At 40.7% G+C, this 25,667-nt stretch overlaps 1 protein-coding gene across 4 annotated transcripts in view; it reads left to right on the top strand.

Moving 5' to 3' along the window:
* Positions 1 to 25,667, top strand: part of NRP2 (neuropilin 2) — a 218,001-nt gene that overhangs the window by 113,947 nt on the left and 78,387 nt on the right. For all 4 annotated transcript variants that reach the window (XM_039341563.1, XM_039341562.1, XM_039341564.1 and 1 more), the window contains exons 8-11: positions 1,257 to 1,401; positions 3,699 to 4,048; positions 8,722 to 8,866; positions 16,538 to 16,654. In XM_039341563.1, the coding sequence (XP_039197497.1) occupies positions 1,257 to 1,401; positions 3,699 to 4,048; positions 8,722 to 8,866; positions 16,538 to 16,654 (757 nt within the window). The remainder of the gene's footprint in view (positions 1 to 1,256; positions 1,402 to 3,698; positions 4,049 to 8,721; positions 8,867 to 16,537; positions 16,655 to 25,667) is intronic.

The following is a 25,667-nucleotide window of genomic DNA, read 5'->3' as shown; positions in this document are numbered from 1 at the left end:
ACCACCAGCAGCAACAACGACAACAACAATAAAAGCCCTCTTGTTGTTTGGCGAGATCTATTAGAAGCCACCTGTTTAGGAGTCCCAAATCAGATCTAGAAGGGCCCCATGCCTCTCAGTGATATTCTCTCTCCTCACCTCTACAGCCTGCCTCTAGTCTAGAGATTTGAACTGCTCCTTCCTGAACTTGGCTTGGTAGACAGCGACTTAGGAATTTTGCTCTCCAAATGCGACATGTCAGGGCCTTCTTGCTTTTATGGTTATGCCGTCAAATTTCTGTATTTTAATGCTATGCTGTTAATTGTAAATTGCTGGACTTTTTAGAAATGGAGCAGCATATAAACTGAAGTAATAAAAGACAATACGGGAACAATTTATTGTAGAGTTTTTGGGGGCCTTTGTATTAAACAAAGGATAAAGCAAAAATTGCTGCTACTTTCCCGAGCTAATAAAAAGTAGAAGAAAAAGGGAAGAAATGGTCCATATGGTAATTAAGGATTATGACCATCTGGTAAGACAGGAGTTTGTTTGAATAATTCTGCAACATACGTTGCATCAAGTGAAAATCTTATTAAAATGGTTTTTGTTTTTTTTTGTCTGCACATGGACATAGAAAAGAAGTGACTGTCATCTTTTCTTGGAGGGATTATAATTCCATGGGAGAAACCAAAGCACTGTACACTAACAACAGTCTTCACTTATTAATTTGTTGATTTGAATCGTCATTGCCAAAATTTGCTGGAGACAATAATCATTACTGCTTACGCCCACTTTGTAAATATTGAAACTCAAATATGAATGGGCAAAATCTGTAGTTCAAGTTATTTTTGTTTGCGTGCTCTATTTTAGGCAAATGAGATCTAGATTTTAGGAGGGTTTTGAACATCTTGCACTTCTGGGAATTAAGCCAATGTGCTTCAGATTTGTCTGTTCAAAACCAGAGCTAGTTCTTATTTAATTGATTTGTCTGGAATTGTATTTTTATGTTACTGTTGCAATATAGTAGGACTGAAGGGAGTTTCACCCATCCAGCTTAGCACTGCCAATTGCACAGGAGTAAAAAAGCCTTTTCCTAAACATGGTGCAGAATTGAAAATTATTCTTATCCAAGGCAAAGAATTCAAAGGGAAAAGTAATTACTTCTCTGTTTTGTTTTATTACATAGCCAGTTGCTTATATTTCCTATCTGTTCTTTTCTGTTTTGCTCAGTTTTATGCAACGGAGGAAGTAAAATGTTAAGAATGTCTCTTTCTCAGGTATTTCAGGCAAACACCGATGCTTCTGAAGTGGTTCTCAACAAAATCCATGCTCCAGTGCTGACTCGGTTTGTGCGGATCCGTCCCCAGGTTTGGCATAGTGGGATCGCCCTTCGACTGGAGCTATACGGCTGCCGAATTACAGGTGTGTATCCTTTCTGTCGCTAAGAAAGACCAACCATTTTCTGTCTTTGCTTGACCCTACAAATTGTGGCCTAGTTGCTGTTGGTGTCACAGCCGTGGCAGCTTCTTGTGCAGAGAAATGGGGAACGTTCTGAGATGGGCACTTCAGATTATCTCATGACGCTGTAGAATTACAGTTTTGGGAAGGGAACAGGTATCACTTAGCCCCAAACCCCAACAAACCAAACCAGCCTAGTCCACTGACTACATTCCCTTTACAGGTAGTCCTCACCCTTTGACCATAATAGATGCCAGAATGACAGTAAGTTATGTTGGTTGTTTAGAAGATCTGCATGTGACTACAGATCTTTGAACTTTTTTTGCAGCAGTCATTAAGCGAATCCATTGTCCGTAATGAGCATTTGCTGCCTGAAACCAGAAGTAAATAATCATTTTCTGGCAAAAAACCCCCCACAAAACATTGGAAATTGCAGTCACATGACTACAGGATGGGGGTGGGAAAGCCATCAGACTGAATTTGTGTCATAAGTAGTACCTGGGGAGGTCCGTCATAACTTTGACTGGTCACTAAGTGACTGATTGTAAGTTGAGGACTATCTGTATCTCTGGAGGGAGGTTCTCCTTGAAACTTGACTAGTGTGGCATGAAAGATTTACCAAAAGGATCATAATACGGACCCAATTTACAAGTCTTTTTTTTCCCCTCAAGGATTTCCTGCAGTTTCCAAAGGCAGTGCATGCAAGGGTTTGTCTCCTTAAATTATCTTGAAATGCATTTTTCTTCAACCTGCATACTTTAAAAAATGCAAATGCAGCTGCTGAGAAAGGAAATGATATTTCATATGGTAATCAGGGAGAGAGGTATTAAAGCTTTCTTTATCCGCCATGGTCTTAGTGCAAATTGCTACATCAAAGCTTTATTTTCTATGGGAAAATTCCCATCCCAGTGGCTGCTATTGTATTTTTTTTTTTTTAAAATCTGAAGATTCATTAGGGTGATGCACAAATTTGTGTTTGCGTTAGCCCATCAATACATACATGCATACTGGGTTTATTCTCTTCCTAAATGGCCCACGTTACAAAGAGAACAATCTTAGCCCCATCAGGCACTCCTTTACCAAGCAGCTCACAATCATCCTAATTGGCTCAAAAGCTACCATTTTAGAGAACATAAAATTTGTATTCAAGTTCTCCAATGCTGTTTTGTATCCCTTTGGCCTTTGTACCAGGAGAATATTGACAAGGCTTTATTGCATCATTGGGACTTTCCAAGCAGACATGCAGTCATACTAAGCATTGCTGCTAATCAGTGTTTGGGGGTACTTGTGTTTTTGCTGCCCAGCACTGACAGCACTGAAAAGCTTGCTTTTTATCAGTGCCCTTGCATTTCCTAATCTTTTTCTTGGAGGACTGACTAAGTGAGGTTTGGAAAATGCCCAGAGTTGATACTGGGTTTTGCACAACATGATTGTCCAGTACAAATGTTGGAGGAGAAGGAGAAACAATTGGCCTATGCAAATAATCACTTGAGTTGAGGCTGCAATCATGAAATGATCAGGGATTCAATGACCTTTCACTCTAGCATTTTTACTTGATTTGGGAATGTAGAGCCACTGCATCTTGATTCTTTTTTTTTTTTTTAACATAGCAAAGAGATCTCAAACAACTTCTTAGTTCAACTAACATTTTGAAATCTGGAAATTCTGGGTCATGAGATAAGTAATGTTGCAGTCTCACTGGGATGCTAATATAATTGCTTTTCCTTCTGCCCCCCCCCACCCCATTAGTTGTGGCTTCACATGCCACAAATAAATTTACATGTAAAAAGAGAACGTTGAGCCTAGCCATCATTTGAATTGTTTAATAGGATGGCCTCCAGTTGTGGTTTATCTCTCATTTGATTGAATTTAATGATATTTATTTTTTAAAAGAGCTGGAACAGCAATCGGGATGCGATTACTGGATGAAGGTTTAGCTGGAAGCAGAGGCTAGTTTGGATTAAGGATTTTGGGGTAGGGTGTATTGTAAGCCTATGAAAGCTGGTGTCCTTGGTACTCTCTGAGCTTGGCTGTTTTCTTGCAGACATTTCATTACCCAAACTTGGTAACATCATCACTGGTACCTATGAAAGCTGTTACAAAGCAAAGCAAAGCAAAGCTGGCTTTTGCACTCAACTTCAGTACCTAGAAGTTGATTGCAATGAGGCATTATTCTTCCTATATCATTGCAGAATTTTTATCCCTCAGCTGATTTTACAAAATACCCATTTCTATGCTTACTGCTGCTCCTTTTCATACAGATTCACCCTGTTCCAGTATGTTGGGGATGCTTTCAGGACTTATCCCAGACTCTCAGATCTCAGCTTCTTCTACCAGAGAATATCACTGGGTTCCTAGTGTGGCACGCCTAGTCAGCAGCCGCTCAGGATGGTTCCCCCGCATCCCTCAAGCCCAGCCTGGTGAGGAGTGGCTGCAGGTAGACCTGGGCCTCCCTAAGAACGTGAAAGGAGTGATTATCCAAGGGGCCCGAGGAGGGGACAGCATCAATGTGGCAGAGGCACGAGCTTTTGTGAAGAAGTTTAAAGTGGCGTACAGCATGGATGGGAAAGACTGGCATTCAGTTCAAGATCCCCGAACCATGCAGCCAAAGGTAAGACTTCTTACCTGGAATGTAACAGTGAGCTACAGGGCACTGGTACTTTTTTTCCTTTTTATTGCTTCTTCCTTTCTGGTGAAATTTATTATGGCTGCTTACACCCATGGGAGCCTTTGCTTCAGGAGACACGAAAGAGTCTATCCACTTTGAAGGGTCCTTGTGCAAACCACAAGCCTACCTGCAAAGTCATATGTTTCACACTTGTCTCAGAATAAAAATAACCTTATTCTATTCTGGTGATTAGTGGCTATGCAATAGGTCTCGTCAGCTCCTTAAAGCTGAAGTGACTGAAGGAGCATAAAAGCATTTAAGATGAATGTATGTTTCAAAAGGATGTGGGAAGGAGGAAGGCTCTTATCTACGAATGTACTTCCTCCTTCTTTCCTCCCTTCCTTTCTTCCTATTTAGCAATAGGATCATCTTCTTGTAGTGGAAAAGCTGGAACACTTAGAAACTGGAAAGTGTCATCTATTTTTCACTTCTTCCTCTTTTCCCTCATATGGCAAATTTACGCATGGGCCTTTTCATTTCAGATTGCACGTGAAGGCACACGTAGCTGAATGTGTCTTTAAACGCCCAACAGCAACCATTGACCACTTAATGTGCATAGATGTTAGAAATAAGTACCAGCAGAGCAGAGCAGTAAATGTTGGGGAATGCTCTGTTGAGAGTTTAAAAGACACAATGTCTGTACAAGGCAGGGTCCTCTGCTTTCCTGGGCTCTTCTGTTGGTTTTCCAAAAAGTGCATGAGGCTGCCTAATCACCAGTCTTGAAATAGGGTTTTATTGCAGGTCCAGGGTTTGCTTTTTGGGGAAGTCTGTGCAACAAAGGTGCTGGATAAAAAAAATCTTGTCTTTCAACTCAGTATCTCAGGGGGTGGGGGTGACGTCACCCTTTTTTCCCCCTGGCCCACAAGTGTTTTTCTGGTTAACTGGGAAAAGAGAAAATGTAGACCTGAGATTACATCCATATCCAGCACTCCCTAAGCCTCACCAACAATTCTATCATGCTATTGTAGGAAGTGAAATTGGGATATCTTGGTGGCTTGGATAGACAGAACAAGACAGACAGCAAAGTAGTATCCAGTTAGAAATGATGGCAGTTGTGCTTTATCTTTTTTTTTAACTGAACCACTACAGAGAAGAAACTGAGATGAGCGCTGCCCCCTAGAGTCGGACACGACTGAACAGGGGAAACATTTGCTTTTTTCCCTTTACCGTTTTAGCAAGAAGATGGCTTAGTCTTGATTACTTCTCCCCCACCACCGCCACTCTTTCTGCAAAGAATATTTTTGGCACAGCCCTGGTGTTCACTGTATCCTGCCTTATCTCAGTTTTATCTCCTCAGTGAATAGTAGGGTATTGTTCTCCATATGATTCAGAGGAAGGTGAGGGTACAGACCATTTGTGATAAAAATAGCCTGCTTTAGAGCCCATATTTGGGTTGTTCTTATTGAAGGCCCTGCTTCATTTTTCCAAGTTTTCCAATGACATTCTTACTTGTTAAGGATTTAAGAGATGAACTTTTGCACCACTATAAAAGCCTTAATTCAAGAGGCCCAAGGCTCTAAATCATAGACAAACACGAAGTCTAAGTTTCTGCTAGCCAATTCTTTGAATTAATACATATGGTATCATAGAGAGGTGTCTTTTAGAACTTGATAGAAAAATGTGTGGGGCGGATAAGGAGAAGAAGACTATTAACAGTAGTGTTTACACAAGAAGTCAGTAGAGTTGTACCAGATTTGAGTCAGTATATCTGGGATCAACATCTAGCTAAGAGGAGGCACGTCCTGTGCCAAAGCACGCTGTGTGGTTTGTCAGATGGACTGCATCCCGCTTGGCAAAGCATCCTGCTCTTAGGCATGGAACTTTTCAGTTGGACACAAACTCTGGCTAGCGGAGGAAGGAATGAGATGGAGACAGAGGGAAGGAAGGGTAATTTTGAAACTGAAGCACCATATCCTGTCTCTCAATTACTTTTCAGATCAAATCTATTTGAAAATAACTGCCTTAGCTTGTACCAAAGGTGAAAAAGCCCCATCATCTTATTACTATAATCATCTACCAAAAAGTATGCTTTAGCATGCCACACAGGGTGATTGAGATTTGTTGGGCTTTTTGTGGATTTTTGTTGCACCTTGAACTGAATGTGAGTCATGATCAACAAATCAAGGCTGCAAGTTTCGCATGCACAGAAGACCCCCATTTTCAGAAGTCCCAATTGCAAAGAGATCGTTAAGCATGTTCATCAGAATGATCTCTCAGTTCTTACCTTTACTACTTGGAGATCTAAGTGCTCCATGTATGAAGATCCATAAAAGAGTTGAGAATTAGGAAAGTGGGATTATGTGCCCATCTTGCTCTTACTTTAACTAGAAACTGTAATTGAAACATCTGCAGAGAGTTTAGGATTTTAGCAAACCATATAAATATGATGTAAATGTATGTAACCTGAAGCTACATTAGAAAGATTTACACACATAAGAATTTGAAACGGGTTAGAGATTAGGCTACACCCCACTCCTAACATACTTTTTTGTTTGCACTTATTATTTGGTTTACACCAGTGGTTCTCAACCTGTGGGTCGGGACCCCATTTGGGGTCGAACGACCATTTCACGGGGGTCACCAAACAAGGCTGTCCGCCATTTTTTCCCTCTTTTCTTTGGCCACACCCCTGGCACCCGGTGATGTATAAGTGGTTGGGGTCACCACAACATGGGGAACTGTATTATGGGGTCGCGGCATTAGAGAGGTTGAGAACCACTGGTTTACACCATATTTCTACTTATAGTGGTTAACAAAACTTAAAAAACAACCACAACATATAGCAAACTGGAATTAAGTCTGGTAAAAGAGATACATCTTTGTAGATTTTCTGAATGCTAGGAGAATGAGTACAGAACACAACCCCTTAGGAGACTGCATTTCAAATTCTTTCCCATGGGGCAGGAAAATGGGCCTATGACATGGGGGCATCTTCCATAGGACGTATCCTATAGATCATAACAAAATGTATAACAAAAAAGGTCATCGTGAGCCAGACAGGTCCAAAGCTATTCAAGTTTTGAAACATATGCAATTGCTCAGAAGCAATTGGCAACCAGTACAGATCTTTCAGTAGAGAGGTCATATGATCCTTGTATCTTGTAGTGGTTAGCAGTCTTAAGTGTCATTTTTTGCTCGACTTGCAGCTTTCATTTTTCACAGGTAATGTCACATAGTACTGAGAAATGATATAACCAAGATTTGACCAGATCTTGCCCATCAACTTGTTTCGTTTAATTTATAACATGCCTTTCCTCCAGAAGCTCAAGGCAGTATTGTAGAACTCCACCCTCCAATTTATTTCTACAGCAGCTTTGTGAAGTAGGTTGGGCTGAAAAAGAGAGCCTGGCTCAGTCACCCAGGGAGCTTCCAGGCTGAGGATGCCCATGAATGTCTATCTTCCCATGCCTAGTTCAAACCTTAGCCACTGTTACACTCTGGTTTATATAGGCTGAAGCTGGACATATTGAACTATATATTCCCTGAGGGTCTCTGAAGAAAATCCATATTGTGCTGCATCTCTTAAAATCCAAGATAAAGGAAATTTCTGCTCCTGGCTAATGTAACTGAATTATAATCGAAGTAACCTAGGCTCACCAGTAGTTTTGCAGATGATATTGTTTACATAAATGTTTACTATTTACTTTGTCTCTTATGACAACAAAATTTATCTTTCAGATTTCCAGGAAAAAGACTCTTGGAATTTCTCTAGATAGTTCAACCACTAGTGCATTTAAGATAGAAAATGTTTTCTGACAATCTTGGCCAGTTTTGGTATAACATGTATTGGGTGTTTTTCCTTTTATTTTCTCTAGTAGAGGTAAAATTCAATAAATGTATTGTCATTTATTCTTAAAAAGCAGCTTCGGTATTACTTCACCTCAATAAAAAGCAATCTGCTGACAAGGTGATACTGACAGCTTGCATTCTTAAATATTATAAGCTTCTGTGGTTTGGTCTAATATGTCAGCAATTGATGAAAAGCTATTAATGAAAATGCTACCCTTTGAATTCAAACTGAAAAGGTGCCCTGGAGTAATATATACTTATGTTGGTGCTTTCTGGGCTCACACAGCAGCCATACAATCCCAAGAAAATCTGCTTGTGGGATAAGGAGATGCTAATAGCCATGCATACTCTGAAGCACCTTGTTGCTCCCTGTGGTGCTTTCTTAATTCAAACACATGTTTTCCATAGATTGCACAGGTGGCTTTTGAGCTCAGAGAAAGATGCAACTTCCTTCAGGAGGTTGCTGACACCTAAACCTTCTCTGAAATACCTTTTTGAATTTGGATGCAGAGAACAGCACATCCTTATCTGAAAGCTAACAAAAAGGTCCTTTTTCAAATAGACCGAGTTTAAACCATTATTATTATTATTATTTTCCAGCATTTTTCTATTCTGTCTTTCCAATGGTCATTTTATAACTAGTTACATTTTTTGGGTTGTCCAAATTCATTACACTGGACCTAGTTGTTGCTTAGTAGAAAAGAAAATTCAGGTAAATTTTAAAGAAAAACCAGTTTCCCAAAGAGTTGCTGCCTTCTTTTATTATCTGTTTTATTTTTTATGGCTCTAAATCAAGGAATGTCCTATTTAACTTTTGTTTCTCTAAGATATTTGAAGGGAATATGCACTACGACACCCCTGAAGTTAGAAGGTTTGATCCTGTTCCTGCACAGTTCATCAGAGTTTACCCAGAAAGATGGTCTCCAGCAGGGATCGGGATGCGATTAGAAGTCCTTGGGTGTGACTGGACTGGTAAGGGCTCTATGAATCTATTTCATGTCATGAATCCTTCAGCCATTTTGGTCCTGGGAATGTCTGAATAAAAATTTCTATGTGAGAATCCAAACTGATGACATTGCACCACAAATATTTTCCTTTCTCCACTCTTCCTGATGAATAATTCTTGCTCTGCCTAGAATGAGTAGAAATGTTTTCTGTATGTATTCCTGTGATGATAGCTGTTATGTTTCGAGATTGGTGAGGCATTGACCAGGCGATTGGAGCAAACAACAACTCTTTATTGAGTTAACAACAGAAGCAGCACTAATTGCTGCTGAACCTCTATTTATACGGATCACTGCTAGGCGGCGGCCAATAGAATTAAAGCAGGCTTTCCCGCTTAAATGCAAATTAACAAGTCTGTAGACAGAAAGTCTGGGATTTAAAGGGACGCAGCCGTTTGACCTTTTCCAACAGATTTTAAGTAATTCACATGAATACATAACAATAGCAAACCTCTCTTTCAGCTTTATGTTTTTAGGATGGCAATATTGATTGTGAAAATCCTTAATAGAAGATATCTTTGATAACATTTACTATTTTCATTGCTTATTCTCAGCCTACTAGAGTTCATAAGTTGTTTTATACTCTCCTTTCTGGACAATCTTCAAGTTTTGTATATGACTGGCTATGGATGTTCGGACCCTTTTCTCTTGTAAACGTATGCCTAACTTCACAACTTATTAGGCTGTGGGGACATAAATTCAGTGTCTATAGCTCTGTATTACCTTTCTCAAAGCAAAAAGAAAATTCTTTCCAAATGGCATTCAGGGTGCAGATTAAAAAAGGAAGATAAGTTTTCTTAGTTTTTCCTTCTCATTTATATCCGCCTTCTGACTGCTTGATGTCAGGACTTTTCTATTTGTGGAGAGCAGGCATTCTGAATCTCAGCACATGAAGAAATTTTAAGGTCCCCCATTTCTACCAATGAAATAAGAGGAGCAAAAGGGTGCATGTATCCATGTGTAGAATAATCTATATGAGCGAACATATATATTATCAGGGTTTAAAATGGGGAGAGGAAGGGGAAGGAATGTTTATGAAAAGTATATGAGAAGAAGAATGATATGTAATGGTGGGGGATAATATTCTAATACCTGCACCCATCCTGGGCAATTGAGTTGCACTTTTATGTAATTCTCAAAACTGATGACTCTGTATGTCTGTTTTAATTGTTGCCTTGCTCTGATTTTATGCTATGTTTCGTGAGATCCTTTATGTTAATTCATATGACCAGCAGCATACATTAGGAAGAATTTCAGTATAATTAACAGGAACATCTCAAGAACTAGGAAGACTCAGCTTGAGATATCTGTACCACAAGGTTAAACTCTTATATTTCAGGATTCTTGAGAGAGAGACCAATTATCTGTCGATCTAAGGAATCAAAATGTTACACATATGATTTTATAAAGAAACTGCTTATTCTTCCTTTTGATGTGTAATCATAAAGTATGAAAACCGTCAGCTGGATTTAGCCCTCTAGCTTCCAGGCTTAGCTGAAATGACAAAAAATACAGCACAAGCTACCACTACCAACTAAATCCTTTTACTGCTGACTGTTAGAGCTAGAAAATTATACTTTCTCTTTTATTTTGTTAAGATGCATCTAGCAGTCAGTCTGCTTTCCAGATGTCACTGGTAAAAAAGGTTTGATTTCTGTTTGGAAACCACATCTGTAAAAAGCTTGTTTGTATAAATTGGCTTGGTCTGTACAAACTTCCAAAGAAGAAGTTCCCTCACTGGATTGTTACTACCTTTCAATAAATAAACTGTATGATACTTCGGCATGCTTTATCAAATATATATGAAAATAATAACACATCTACAATTTTAAGTTAAAATTGATAAATTGACCCTTTTTGCTATACAGAGTGTTTTTATTTATTTGACAGAGACCCACAAACCTAAAAATCGTAGTCTCAATGTGGAAGATATTGTGGGAACTTCCATGCTGCTCTATCAGAGGCATGATATTGCTTGAGTATCCATATATGAGGGAAAGGCAAGGGAAAGCTACACTTGGAGAAAGAATTTTGGAAAGTTTGCATAAAATATTGATATATAACTTGGACATCCTGCCTGACATTATTACATTTGTCTTTGTCTAGGAATCAGGATATCTGATAGTCTCAGACTATCTTACAGGATTGTCACTTAGGGGAAAATGGGAGCTGGCAGCATTAAATATCTATGCTACCTTGAGATAGCCAATAAACCAACCAACCAACCAATAAATAAATAAATGAGATTTTATTTTTTTAAATAAATAAATAAATACACACATTTTTAGAATGGAAGAAATCTGCTGGTATAATAAACTCCCAATTGGCAAAAATATCTATCAAAAATGCCCACACTACTTTAGAAATACAAACAGCAAGGACTGTGGCTTCTTCTATGTCTCGCTTAATATCATTTCAGGCTGCAAATTGGAGGCTCATATGATTAAATCAGGGGTGTCAAACTCGCAACGTCATGTGACGTGTCGCGATGTTTCATGATTTTTTTTCCATTGCCGACAATGGGGTGGGCACGGTTTCAGCATGACGCATCTGGTCCGCAGGCCGGTAATTTGACACCCCTGGATTAAATGGTCTTTTATCTAAATGTTAGGTGTCTAGAAGAAAGACTATAGCCTAATCATATACCATTAATGTTATTCATAAGAAATGCTTTTGCTGGGAAGCACTTGACTGAATGCCTTTCAATCTACTTTTAGAACCTTTACATAAAGCCTTAGGCTGATCATCAGTTTCAGGTTAGGATTTTTTTTTTTTTTACTTGAAAGAAAGACAAACCAAAGCTAGATCCAGAATAGACTAGACAAGACTAGACTAGACAACACTAGTCTAGGGTCTCCACATTTATCTGCCGGTTGCCCTTACTGCATCTCACTTCATAAAACCATTAATTGATTACATTTCAACCAATTTTGGATACCTCTTTGAAGCACATTCTTCTTTGCAACTTGGTGCTAGATTGATTTTTTTTTTTAACCCTCAAGGACTGTGAGTTATGGTGGTACTTATTTCTCTTTGTTGCCTTAGTAACATCTTGTTAAATTATTTAAATATGCAGTAAACGACCACTTATGGTGTGACTTGCAAGTTTGACCTTTAAGTGATCCGTTTCTGGAGCCCTTCAGACCTGAAGTACCTCTTACAGAAACTTGGGCCAGGAGCATTTGGCATTCTAGCTACTTGGTAGGAAGAAAAATTGAAACATTAGGTCAACAGCTGGCTTGTTTCAAGGTCTTGCCAACATTTTTTCCCTTCTGAAGATTGACAAATATTAGCTCGTGACTGGTTCTCTCTCCTTTGAACTTGCAAACATCTGGTTTCAATTGCTTGACAGCTTTGTAACAGGATCCACAACTACCTCTTGCAGTACATAGAGTGCCCGGCAGGAGGGAGACTCTCTTTTGCATAGGTTCCATTCTTAACACATGTTGTCTCCCCTGCTGTTGTGGTAAGTTTGCTTTATTCTGCTATGAAATCTGCGCAACTCTATTGACCATATAAGACACTGCAAAGCTTCTAAATGACTCCAGCAGAGGATGCAGGCACACTATGGGGCTTTCATGTTCAAAGATCTCTCTCGAACTTATGTTCCTGCTGTAAATCTCTTGAGTACAAAAGAAAAGGGTTTAATGCATCTGATGTTCAGCTTTGGATTTCTTGGTTCCCCAGATATTTTTAATAACCATTTTGTTCAATTTCTTTTCATGTAAGCTGCTGTTAATACCCTTGAAGATGTATGGCTGTATAACAGATTTCAACTTATAAATCATACAGCTCAGAGGTTGTGTAGTATTTTGTTGAAAGCCTGAGAATTATTTTGTACTGCGTCATATGCTGAACAGCTATTTAGACATGGCATGAAGTAATCAGAAGAGGTTTGCCAAGTAGCAAACTCCCGTACTCATAGCTTGACCAAGACGTCAGAATGTGTGTGTGTGTTATCAGTCTAAATAAATCCACTACATGATGAAGTCCTCTTCAGTAAAGATTATGAACTGTAATCTATCATGCTGATCCAATTGGTAGATAGATGCTTTTCGATTTCTCAGTCTAGAGAGCTAAGAAAGAGACTGGCCCAAATTGCCCAGCCAGCTTCTATTGCAAAGAGAGGACTACAACATGAAACTCTCCCCTAAACTCCCCTGAAGATGTTACATAGCCTGGTAACGAAATGTTTGTAAACCAGCCTACAAGCCTGGAGAATGAACCTTTACCCTCATGAAATCTCCCTGTCTGTCTGTCTGTCTGTCTGTCTGTCTGTCTTCCTCTCTCTCTTTCCCTAATATGCCCACATAGCACCCTAACCTGACTGGATTGATCTCAACAGATTGAGCAAATTTCTGCCAAATAGTAACTCTCCTGCCAAAGAAACTGATTTTTCATTGTTTATTTACTTGAACAGAATTTGATATTCCTCATTTAGAACTTGTGTTGGTATATCATATCCATGAGCTTCATGATAACACTGGTCTTATAGAGTCTAGCATATGATATTGCACAGAAAGTTTCTTAAGAGGATAAAATGGTTCTCTATAATGCAACCTCGTTCTTTTCTTTCTTTAAATTGAAGGGGCAAGTACTTATAATGTAAGTTATTGCAGATCTTATTCATTTGTGACTTTAACTAATTTTGACACTCTTAGGGAGTTTCCTGGAGTGGTGAGCTGTACAGCAAAATGTAATCATGTGCTTGTCTACAAAAAGCCACAGAACTTTAGAAATCTTCTTGTACTTCATAGATATGCCATTTGAAGTGTTGCGTGACCTGTTCTTATGCACTCGCTCATTTGAATGCATGTGTGTGCTTTCTCTGTGTCTTACTCCTTTTATGAAAGAAAAAAGTATTATTCCTGACCTCAGTTTTCTTAGGGCTGCAGTAAATCTCTTTGCCAGTTCAAATAAAAACCAGTAAGACTACAAGTCTAAAAAAAATTGTTGACCACCAAGCCCAAAGATGAAAGAATTATTTCTTTTGGATCCATAAATCAATCTCCAGAAGGGACTTGAGCTATATTGATATCTGTGGCATGTGGGAAACTTAATTGCCTTTTGCCCATTACTTTATTATCCTGCACATAAAAGGGAACGTTTCTATTAATTTCATGACTTGGTTGCTGGGGGTTTGAATTCACTACTTGGTTAAAATTCATCTGGCAGGATTTTTTTCCTCCTTTTTTTTTTTTAAAAAAGTTCTATTTGATTTCCAGTACAGACTTCCTATGCTTGGTTCTTATTTGCAAAGGTATTTGTCCGCATGATGTTTTCAGAGAGACAGCATAATTACTCATCTATGAATAATTGCTTTCCTCTTTTCCCATTGCCTTATGGATCATATGCAGCTGTGGTTTTAATGGTCTTTGTTACCACGACCTTATGTTGCATCAGATGCAAAGTGCTGTTCTGAAACATGAAAGCTTAGAAGGGAGCACAGGCAGTCTTCAAGAGCACCAGGCACATGAACACAAGGGATCCAAAGTAGACTAATCTCCACCTTCAAATTTGGACAGCAAATTAGGGGCAGCTGCCAGATAGTTGTGTTGATCCATGAATATAGCCTACTTAGCATACACAGGAATTCTGTTAATCCACACATTTGGCCACACAATCTTCCTTTCTTGATTGCTGGATATCCCTGTGTGTTCCGCATGCTAGTTGTTTGCAAGGAACAGTTTAGCAGAACCATTTACTGAAAGTTTCAGAATAAGAAGTTACAAAATAAGAATATTCACTGCAAAAAAGGGACTTTTATGAGGGTTTGAATACATTCCTCAAAGCATTAAACCAGTAATATTTTATGGCATCTACAGATTATATGATTTTATTACCATAGAAAACAATCTACACCAGTGATGGTGAACCTTTTAGAGACCGAGTGCCCAAACTGCAATCCAAAACCCACTTATGCATCGTCGGGTGCCGGGTGGGTGTGGCCCATTGGCTGGGTGTGGCCCATTGGGTGGGACTAAAAAATTCAATCAATCAATTCCAACTTTGCAAGATCTTTTTTTCCCCGCGAGAAGTTGAAATTGACTGATTGATTGAACCTTTTTTTTTTTTTTTTTTTTTGCACACGGCAGTGGAGGCCTAAAGCAAAAAGGTTTTATAAAACCCAGCTGAAGGCCTAGGACTGGGGCGACGGCGCACGTGCCCACAGAAAGGGCTCTGAGTGTCACCTCTGGCACCCGTGCTATAGGTTCTCCACCACTAATCTACACTATCAATATATAATCTTGAAATAAGAATATTTATATACACAGAATGTTTGGGAGAGGAGAAAAGAAAAATAAAAAGGTAGAAATGGACTGTATTTCTACAGCCTCAGAAAGAAAGAATTCTTTGAAAAAGAGAGAGATTTTAAATATGGAAGATTTAATTATTTATACTGGACAGTTCTTTTTGTGTTAGTTGGCATCCCAACTAACACAAGGGAAAAAGTTTGCTCATTCACAAAATGTCATCCATGATGAGCAGTTAAAGTGGTTAAAAACCACTGATTCCTCATGATCCTGCCTCTCATCCCTTCTGCTTCATTTCATGCAGTGGGTACAGTTCAAATAAAACACTGAGATGTACTGTAGATGCTCATTTTTATTTTTGAAGAGAGCGTAGGATGCATCAGAAAGAAAAAGTGAGCTATAAGTTGACAGCATTATATATTTTACCTTAGTATATGCTGATGACCTCAGATTTACATAATGGCTATAAACAAAAAATAAATAGACTTGTTTCCAGCTGTGATAGTCTATTGTTATAAAAACAACCAACAGGCCTGTGGCATCACAAAGACCACTAATCCATTATCATAGGAGCTTATTATTTTGAAAAATAATAGTTTAAACCCATAAATAGTAGGTTTATGTTTTGCTGAAAGAGAGTAAAAAGGAAACAGGGTGAAATGAAAAGAAAGAAGAAGAGTGAAACTACATAATGTTGCAGGTTTGATATAACATTTTTGACAGTTAACATGTCATTGGTCAAAAACTTTGATCTATTCATAATCTGTAAAAATGGTTGAATTTATTAATGAATTTATCATCAGTTGCATTTTTTTCTCTTTGAAAGTTCTTGAGCTGTAAGATATAGAAGTGTTTTCTTATTGCTTTAAGAATATTGCCATTTCTGATGTATCCATGTCTTCTGTTGTATGGAGTTTGGGCAGCTTGTCCTATGTAAAGGGGACAGAAAGTGGTGTATATTGCTGATAGACAAGCCAGATTCGCTTAATAACCATGTTACTAACTTAATGACAGTGATAACTAAGGCAAGAAATGTCATAAAATGGGATAAAACTCATTTAACAATTGTCGTGTTTAGCAATGGAAATTTTGGGTTCAATTGTGGTCACAGGTCAGGGGCTATTTGTAGTCACTTGCTTTCCTAAGGACCGGATCTTTTTGTTGAAGCCTTTTTGGATCTGCCAGATTATCATTCAAACAGTGGTAAATGGTTGTGCAATAACGAACTGGCCTACTATTATTTATCCAGGCAAGCTGAGACCAAATAGGAAGTGAAGAAAATTAAAATTCTCTTTCCTATCATATATGATTGCTATCTCACTTTGATCTAGAATCTGGTGAGATCATTCATTTGTCCTTTCTTTTCTCTTTTCTTTAAATTGCAGATGTTAAGTCCACTGCGGAGACATTGAAGCCTACATTGAAAAGTGAGGAGATGACCACTCAGTTTTCCATCGATGAAGAGGCAACAGATTGTGGTGATGGTTGTGTGGAGAATGGAGGTATTTCCTTAGCCAGTCAAAACATATCAAATTTCACACAAGATGTGTGAAGTGTGTGAGTGGTAGAGCTGCACACATAAAAATTTGTGTAATCAGGTACCTTAACTGTCGCTTCGAAGTTTTCAAACTCTATTCAGCAAGGGGAGGAAGAAACCCTCAGTTACAAGCAGATAGATGGCATTGTAGCAGGCCTCAGTTCAGAACCTTTATGTCAGGAATAGAAAATCTAAGGCTTTCCAGATGTTTTTATAATTAGGAAGGCTGGTGGGAATTTGTTGAGAGTCAAAAGTTATACCAGAGTTTCTTTAATGAACCATTTCTTGAGTATCTTCACCAATGGTCTGACCATGCTGATTTCAAGAGAGAGTTACTTCTCTTCTGGACCCTAAGAGTCATTATGTCATTAAACCTGTGGTTTAATGTATTCAGGCTGCCTGCTTTCCTGCAATTCCTCTTTCACTTCCCAACCAAACTGCTCTCTTCTATTGCAGTTCACACCATTTGTCCCCATTCAGGTTGTAGGCAACAGCCATCCACAGCACTGTCTACTGCATGAATATACTCCATCCAAGGGGCCATAAGTCACTTTTGCCCTGTTAATCCCATCCCAAGTGGCTTTCCTTAAGATCACTCACCTCACCACTTGCCTGGCATTGCTTAGTATGTTATATCTGAGGTACCACTTATGAAGTAGTAAATAGCCATACTGTATCCTACTCCTTTTCTTTTCCCAAGGAAGGCTAAACATCTCAAAATGACAAGCAGTGGCAGCACCCCTATTCCATGGCAAGGGGTGATAGATACTTGTGCTGTTGTTTTGCTCTGTCCCTGTGGCTGGTGTTTTATGTTAGGATTGCAAATCCCTTGAAAGAGGTGCTTCATCATACATGAGAACATTATGAAGCAGTTCTTTTTGAATCCTCAGAGTTACTGCCCCTCTTTCCAAGCTCAAGCAGAGAAGATTGTGTCCTTTCAGGATTTGGGGGAAAAAATGTACCACGCCCTTTGATTCCATAGCACCTCTTTCAAAGGATATTCATGACCCTGCAATGTAATGTAATGCAGGTAGTCCTCAACTTACAACAGTTCATTTAGTGACCATTGAAAGTTACAATGACACTAAAAAAAGTGACTTATGATCGTTTTTCACACAGCCCCTGCAGCATACCCTTTGTCACGTGATTTGGATGCTTGGCAACTGGTTCATATTTATGACAATTGCAGTGTCCAGGGGTCATGTGATCAGACATGAATTTCTGACAAGCAAAGTTAGTGGGGAAACCAGATTCACTTAACAACAACTTAAGAACTGCAATTAGTCACCTAACAGCTGTAGCAAGAAAGGATGTAAAATGGTGCAAAACTCACTTAACAAATGTTTCACTTAGCAACATAAATTTTGGGGTCAGTCGTGGTCGTAAGTTGAGGACTATATGCGCATTTCCTCCTATATTTCCATCTCTTTGGTTAGAAGAGAATAAACAATTCTCTGATGTCAGTGAGTTAGAAGCCACTTATAGGGATTGTTTGTATTGTTGTCAGTAAAGAGTTTGCAGCTAAGTGATTGTTCTTGCATCTCCTTCATTCTTAACCAAGAAATCTCAGAACTGCAAAATGATATTATTAGTGACAGGCCAAACACTAGAGAGGCTTGATCAGAAGTCTGATCTTATTTAATAGCAAGGAGTAAGTTACTTCACAAAACATTGCATTGATTTATTTTAATGTTAAGAGTGGTTTCAGGGGAACTGCTTGATATATGGATACTTAAGCAATATCCATACTAAAGTATCCAGAAATAACCTTGAGTAGCTTCAGACAAAATGGTCCCTCCCTCCCTCTCCTGCCTCATTTTTTCAAATAGTGTGGAAGCATCTGCTTGTTTCAACTTAACCTTCTTTCAGACATGCTGATTTTCAGATAAGCAGTTAGCCTTGGGAAAATTCACCTAGAATTTCAAGTAATCTAAACATTATACAGTGCATTGATGAATTTCTACTTCATCATGGATTACATTAATTATAACCTCTGTTCTTTTTATTTTGATTTAGCTATGATATTTAACCTCAAAATAAACAATCATATGATTTATGTATTATTTTCTTTCTTTGCGTTTTTAAAATAATTTTATTAAAATTATACTTACAACAGTAAAAACCAATATAAATTGAAAAAATAAAAGTAAAGCAAAAAAGTAGAAGTGCAGAAAAGAAAGAAAAAAGGGGAAATGAAAAGGGAAATAGAATAAAATAAAAATATAATTGTTCGAAGAATAATTTGGGAGTTCCACAAGCCAGGGTGGTGCAAGAACAAATTAAAAATGAAATCTAGACATATTGTGAGAAACAAGATCCATTTATTTCCCAAAGCAAAGAGGTTTGGGGGGTAGGCTACAGAGAAAATGGGGTCCAGAGATTTTGGTTTTATAGGGGGACTGGTCCTTGGTGTGACCTCAAGGGGTGTGGTTTGTGTATGTGCTGCTTTTAGTGTCTGACTTTGTCAAAAGGCAATTGTCCTTCCCGGGCAGACTGAGGTGCTTCTGCCCTGGGCTTTGATTCTGAGGTATGTATGAAATCCATAAGGCAGGGGTCCCTCCCCCCCAGTCCATGGACCGGTACTGGGCCGTAGTATGCCAGCAACTGGGCCGCACAAACAAATGAAGCCCCATCCGCAGGATGCAGGCAATAGCAAAATTTCACTCCTTCCGGTCCACAGAATAAGCTTTTCTCCATGGGACCAGTCCCTGGTGCCCAAAGGTTTGGGGGCTGCTGCCATAAAGGAAGATCACTCTCAGATATGTAAATTCCTAAGTGTGGATTTATTATGAGGGGATCTGGCATCTTTCTTATCCTGAGGGGATTCCTGCCTTTTGATGGAGCCAGTGAGATGCTAGTCTAAGTGTTAGGATTATATGTTTATTCTGAGGCTGGTCGGCAGTTCAGAGGGCTGCTAAAAGTAGATGTGTGGTGGCAGATCCCAGGCCTTTTAACTTCCAACATAGTAAAGAAAAAGAAAATAAATAAAGAAATGACTTCCCCCTTCATTACGAATAAAAACAAATTTAGTAACTTACCACCCTCTCTTAAATTATATGATTCCCTTCCATATCCCATCTCTTATCAAACAAATCTATAAATCCTTGTCATTTTAGTGTGGGTGTCAGTAAAACTCCATTAAGGATTGCCAGAGATAACAACATATCTATTTTTAACCTTGGTCAAATAAACACATTTTATATTCCATCTCCTTACTTCTAATAATCTTGATCTTTAGTCCCTTCAAATAATATCATAGAAGTGGATTTCTTTTTAGTTTTTCTTTGTTCCTTCTCATAAAATCCTTCAAAACTTAACAAGCTTCTTTTATAAATCCAATATAGGAAAATTATTCAGGTCACTCTGTTGATTTGTTATTTCTTTTTAATTATTAAGACATCAGCCAGTTTCTTTTGCAGGTCCAAAATAACGTTCTTTTTACCATGTCATTCTTGTAGTGTATCATTTTTAAATCGACTTTCAACTCTGTCTCAAACTTGCGAGGTAGAATTTGTTCCTTTTCCATAACATCTTTGTAGCGCTATCCCTGAAAGGGCCACTAGAGTCCAGGTTCCTCTGTCCCCTTCTCCAGGCAATTTGGCTCTTCCCCACCCTCAGCCCCGTCCTTTGCCTCATGTCCTTTGCCTGGCGCCCCAGTGTCTCTATCGCTGTCTGTTGCTCAGACTGACTGCTCACTTCCAGTTAGTTTCATATGTGCCCCACTCACTCAGCTCACCTCCACCATCCTCGGACTCATCTGGTCCTGCTGTTCTTGCCTTGGCTCGCCTGCCATCAGGCTTGCCTACACCTCTGGTTCATCTGGCTGTGCCTCTGCACACCTATTGCCCCACCCGCCTGGCTCTGTTGTGCGCTGCCTTGTCTGGCTCCATGCTATCGCCTCTGTGCCTGCCTCCATTATGCACTTGTTTGTCCAGCTCCGCTGCTCTCACCGCCACACCTGGCTCTGCTGCCCTTGCCTCATTCACCTCCATTCACCTCTCTGGGTAACCCTTACCACATGGGGATGGCAGCCATGGGGTTGTCTGGTAGGTCTCTTCCTGTATCCCCCTCTCCTTCTCTCATGTTCTCTCATATCTTCTTAAATCTCTCTCTCTCTCTCTCTCTCTCTCTCTCTCTCTCTCTCTCTCTCTCTCTCTCTCTCTCTCTCCCTCTCCCCCTCTCTCTCTGATTGGCTGCTATTCTTGCACTCTACTTTCAGCTCCTCTCTTCCCTCCACTCTGCTATCATCCTATTCCCCTTTATTCTCCTTTTGCCTCCTTCACCTCCTCCCCTTCTCCTCTTCAGTCTCTCTTTGTTTTCTCTTTTCCCACCATGTGCTCCCCCTTTTAACCTCTCTTCGTCAATGCTGCTCCTTCCCTCAAATTTCTGAGTGATACCTCCACCCCCGGTATGAGGATATATGACCACTAGTGGAGTGCTGTCACTTGGGGGTCTGCTACACATTTCCCCAGCCAAGAGTCTTTGGTCCTCCAAAGAGTGGTGAACAGTTCACCAACAGTGAACTCACCACTTCACCTCCTCCATGCTATGACCTGCCTAGTGTCATCTGTCAGTCTCTGAGGGGGGTGTATCACCCTTCTTTTGGCTCTTTGGGCTCACCTGGGGTGAATGGGCCTTCCTCCAAAGGTTTAGCAGGTTCAGGGGTCCCTGGAGCTAGGAGCTCATTCTCGGGTTCCAACTGCTGTGGAGAGGGTCCACTTGCCTCTCCTCCAAGCCTATGCATAGTGGATGAGGCGGTTGGTTACCACCAGCACATTCCCCTGCCCATTGGTATCTGGTTCTAGGTACAGAAAGTCAATGCAGAGTAGCTCCATGGGTTCTTGGCTCTGTAGATGACCCATTGGAGTGGGGCGGGTAGGGTCTGTTGCTCAATACAATACAGTCAGGGCTGACAACAGTCCTCAACTTTTGCCTTTATCTCATTAGTTTGAAGGTCCTCTCTGGTCCCAAGTGTCCATGGTCATTATGTAACACAACCAGCACCACCTTCCTATATTTTTCCTCAAGAGCCATTTTTCCTTGAAACTGTCTGGGTGGGCTAGTAAACCACCCCACCATGGAACGATGATTGTTTCCATTCGTTATGCAATAGTCAGGTTTCTTTTGGGCAGTTGGTTAGCAGGGCCTCCTGTCCCCCACTCTCCAGGGCCCTCGAAGCCAGATTGCAAAGACGGTCTTCCCCCTGATTCCTCCTCAGGTCCTTCCTGGTTAATACAGCCAGGCCTCTGTTTGGGATTATAGTACAATTTGGTGAACCCAATCACCTCTGCCCTGCTGCTCCTCTAGCCTGCTGTTCAACCCTTGAAACAGGGTTTGTATGCCCTCTGGGGTCAATTGATCCATTCTTTGTCAGCAGCCCTAGGTCATAAGGCCTTCTCAATAGGGCATTTGCATCCCTGATCCCCATTTCTGGCTGGTACTTTAGGCTGAAGTGGAATGCAGAGAGAACAGCCAACCACTGATGCCCTGCGAAGGAGATTTATTGTTGATCTTGACCTTAAACTCTGCCCCATATAGTCTCTTAGCTTGTCCACCACCACCCATTTTGACATCAGGGATTTTATTTTATGAGTGGAATAGCTTTTCTTGAGTGAGGTGAGGTTCCTGCCGGCATAGGCAACAAGCCTCAAATGTCTCATCATGTTCTTGATACAATATCCCACCAAGGTCATCCTATAAGCATCAACATGTAACTCATAGGGTCAGATCTGCATAAGCCAGAATAGGGGCTCCTCTTCATTTGGCAAAAAGCCTACTCACACGGTCCACTCTCCTTGTATTGACTGCCAGGATTTCCTGGGCCCCTAACTTTGGTGGGGCTTATTCAAAGAGCCAGGCACAGCTTTAGCTTCCTCATTCCTAAATATGTAATTGAGAGGATGGACTATCTTCGCAACCCTCCCCCCCCCATGAATCACTGACATTAGGAGCAAAATCCTAAGAATGATTGCAGCTCGCCCATGCTTTGTATTCTGGGCCAGGAAGTGATGGCTTCAAGTTTCCTGGAATTGGTCGATATCCCTTCTGTGGATAATGTGTCCCTTCTGTGTCAGGGACTCTGTTGAGGAGGAATAAGGCATCTGGTCTGATGGTTTGTGTCTGGATGCTCTTCTGAGCTTGCAAAGGCTGTTATTGGTACCTGTTGCGATGCCTCACTGCTTTACCCTCGCTAGATCCTCATAGGTAGAAAGAACAAAGTGTTCTCACTGATTCTGCAGCCAGGTAGGGCCTCATTTGTGGTTGCAATGCCCAATTCTGCTGTCTGCCTTTCTTAAGACTGGAGCAAGCTGGCATAGATGGGTATGGCTCCTTCACTGTATGGGTATGGGTATGGCTCCTTCACTGGGGCCTTCTGTAATTTCCCAACTGTGTCTGACTTCTTGGTCTGTGTGGTCTCAGTTATGTCTATAGTGTCCTTCACCCCTGCAATGATAACAAATCACTGATCTCAGCAACTTCTCAGCTGGGGCAAAGATACCCGCCCCTCCTTTGACTCTGTCGCATCTCCACTGTAAAGGCAGCCTTTGCTGTCAGTGAGGCCATTGCCTCCATCAGTCAGGATATGTGATTCTCCAAGGCGGTAAGTCTGGCATCAGCATCTGCAGTGCTCACCACCTCAGCTCCTGCAGCAATTCTGGCAGTGAATCAGCCACACTTCCTTTGCATCCTCCATTGCCTCTTCTGCTCTCACCCTCCCTATGAGTTCAGAATACTCCAAGGTAAGCTGTGCCTTACCCACAGCTCTTAGCTGCATCCAGACTGAGTCTCTCTGTGAGGCACCTCACAGAATCTGTTGCATCTAGTCCAATCTACCTCAGCTGGCCCCATCCCCTTCCTCAACACAATCTGATATAATAACTGATTCAAGCATTTAATATATCCAGATAGTCTTTCATCCTTTTTCTAGTACATGTGCTCAAACTGGTGCATCAGACCAGAAACTGTCTTTGTTTATCTGAATTTATCCTGCAGTATGCATAGGTATTCATGAATCATACATGACCCCAGCTAAGCTTTAAATTTCTAACAGCTTCTGCAGCAGGACCTTTCAGACTCACCATGATCTTCTGCTTCTTTTGCGCCTCTGGAACATCCTATATCTCTACTGCCTGCATAGCTTGTTCCATCCAGGCTTTGTACTATTTTTCCTCCACTAGCACAGGTTGCATCACTGAAAAGACACGTAGTTTCCTATACTCAGTCCCTGAGTGATTGCTGCCAGCCTAGTGCACATGGTCACAAGGTCTTCCATAGCCTTGATAAGCTCTGTCTGTGATGTGATAGGAATGTGTGCTTTCTCCTTTGGGGCAGATGTCTCAGTTAAGGAATTGGCTTTGTCCCTACTCCCTCATTCACTGGCTGCACCCACACCCGCACCCTTATGTCCTCATTTAACTGGAAGCTCTTACCCCCAAATCAAGCTGAGATCCTTCTCTTCCACTCCAATAATGGTAGGAGGGAGAGGTGTCCAGTCCTCCACCATATCCGCAATAAATACCCTCTGGTCTGGGGATAGAGCCCTACCTCTTGTAGAATATCCTTCTCTGTCCAAGTATCCCTTGGAATATCAGTCACTACACTGAAATAGCCTACTGAACTAATAGAAATGGTAGTGGAGTCCATTTTACTTATTTGGTTCATGTCTCTGGGTTTGATCACTCCTCCTTTGAGAAAAAGCTAGAGCGAACCCGGATGAGTCCCCACTTATAGATCTGCCCCCCAAAAGGGTCCCTCTGTGCCCTTTTCCAGGCAATTTGACTCTTCCCCACTCTTAGTCCCATCCTTTGTCTCGTGTCCTTTGCCTGGCACCCCAATGTCTCTATCACTGTCTCTTGCCCTGGCCAATTGCTCACTTCTGGTCGGTCTCCCACGAGCCCCACTTGCTCAGCTCGTCTCCATCATCCTCAAAATCATCTGGTCCCACTGTACTTGCCTCGGTTTGCCTGCCGTCCCGCTCATCTGGCTCCGTTGCACCTCCAGCTCGTCTGGCTCGTCTGGCTTTGGCTCCACTCGCCTATTGTCCCACTTGCCTGGCTCCATTGCGTGCTGTCTTGTCTGGCTCCACTGTTTTCAACTCCACACCTGGCTCTGTTACACACTTGTTTGTCCAGCTCCGCTAACCTCGCCTTGCTCACCTTTATTTCGCCAGGTAACCCTTGCCACATGGGGATGGTGGCCACAGGATCAGTGGGTAGATCTCTTCTGCCTCACCCTCTCCTTTTCTCAATCTTGCTCACATTTTCCTAAACCATTCTCTCTCTCTCTCTCTCTCTTTCACACACACACACGCACACAGAAACATACTTGGCTCAGTGGCTATTCTTCCACTGCTTTCAGCTCCTCTTTTCCTCCCACTCTGCTATCATCCTGTTCCCCTTTATTCTCCTTCCTCCTCCTTCATCTTCTCCCCTTCTCATCTTCAGTCACCCTTTATTCTCTCCCTTCCTACCTCGCACTCACCGTTTTAACCCCTCTTTGTCTCCTGCCTCCATTTCCCATCAATTTTTAGGTGATCCTCCCTGCCCGCCAGCCATCCTGGTATGAGGGTATCTGGCTGTCAGTGGAGCGTTGCTCCCCAGGAGTCCATTACATTCCATTAGATACAATCTTTCTATAGAAACAGACACTACTAAAATTAACTTCTGGGTCCATTGTTCAAAAATATCCTTAAACATCTCCAATGTTAAAATGCTTTGCTTAATCTGTAATTGTAAGTCAAATTAAAGTATTTTTCTCATTTAGTTGCAATTTTTAGTTTCCTCCAGTGTCCAATTTTTAAAGTTTTGCCTTATTATATTTTCTGAAAATAAATTCAAAATAAGAACATTTTTACATAGGAATGATTCTTTATAATTAATTCCAAAATTTTATTTCAGATTTATCTGAACCCTTAGTCTATTTCAGTGGTTATCAACCTTTTTAATGCCGCGACCCCCAACCGGTCGTAAGTCGAGGAC

The sequence above is a fragment of the Crotalus tigris genome, unplaced genomic scaffold (genome assembly GCF_016545835.1).
Source record: "Crotalus tigris isolate CLP2741 ecotype Arizona unplaced genomic scaffold, ASM1654583v1 scf7180000017767.837487, whole genome shotgun sequence".
NCBI lineage: Eukaryota > Metazoa > Chordata > Lepidosauria > Squamata > Viperidae > Crotalus > Crotalus tigris.
The sequence above is the reverse complement of the archived record's forward strand: the minus strand, read 5'-3'. Positions and strand labels throughout refer to the sequence as shown.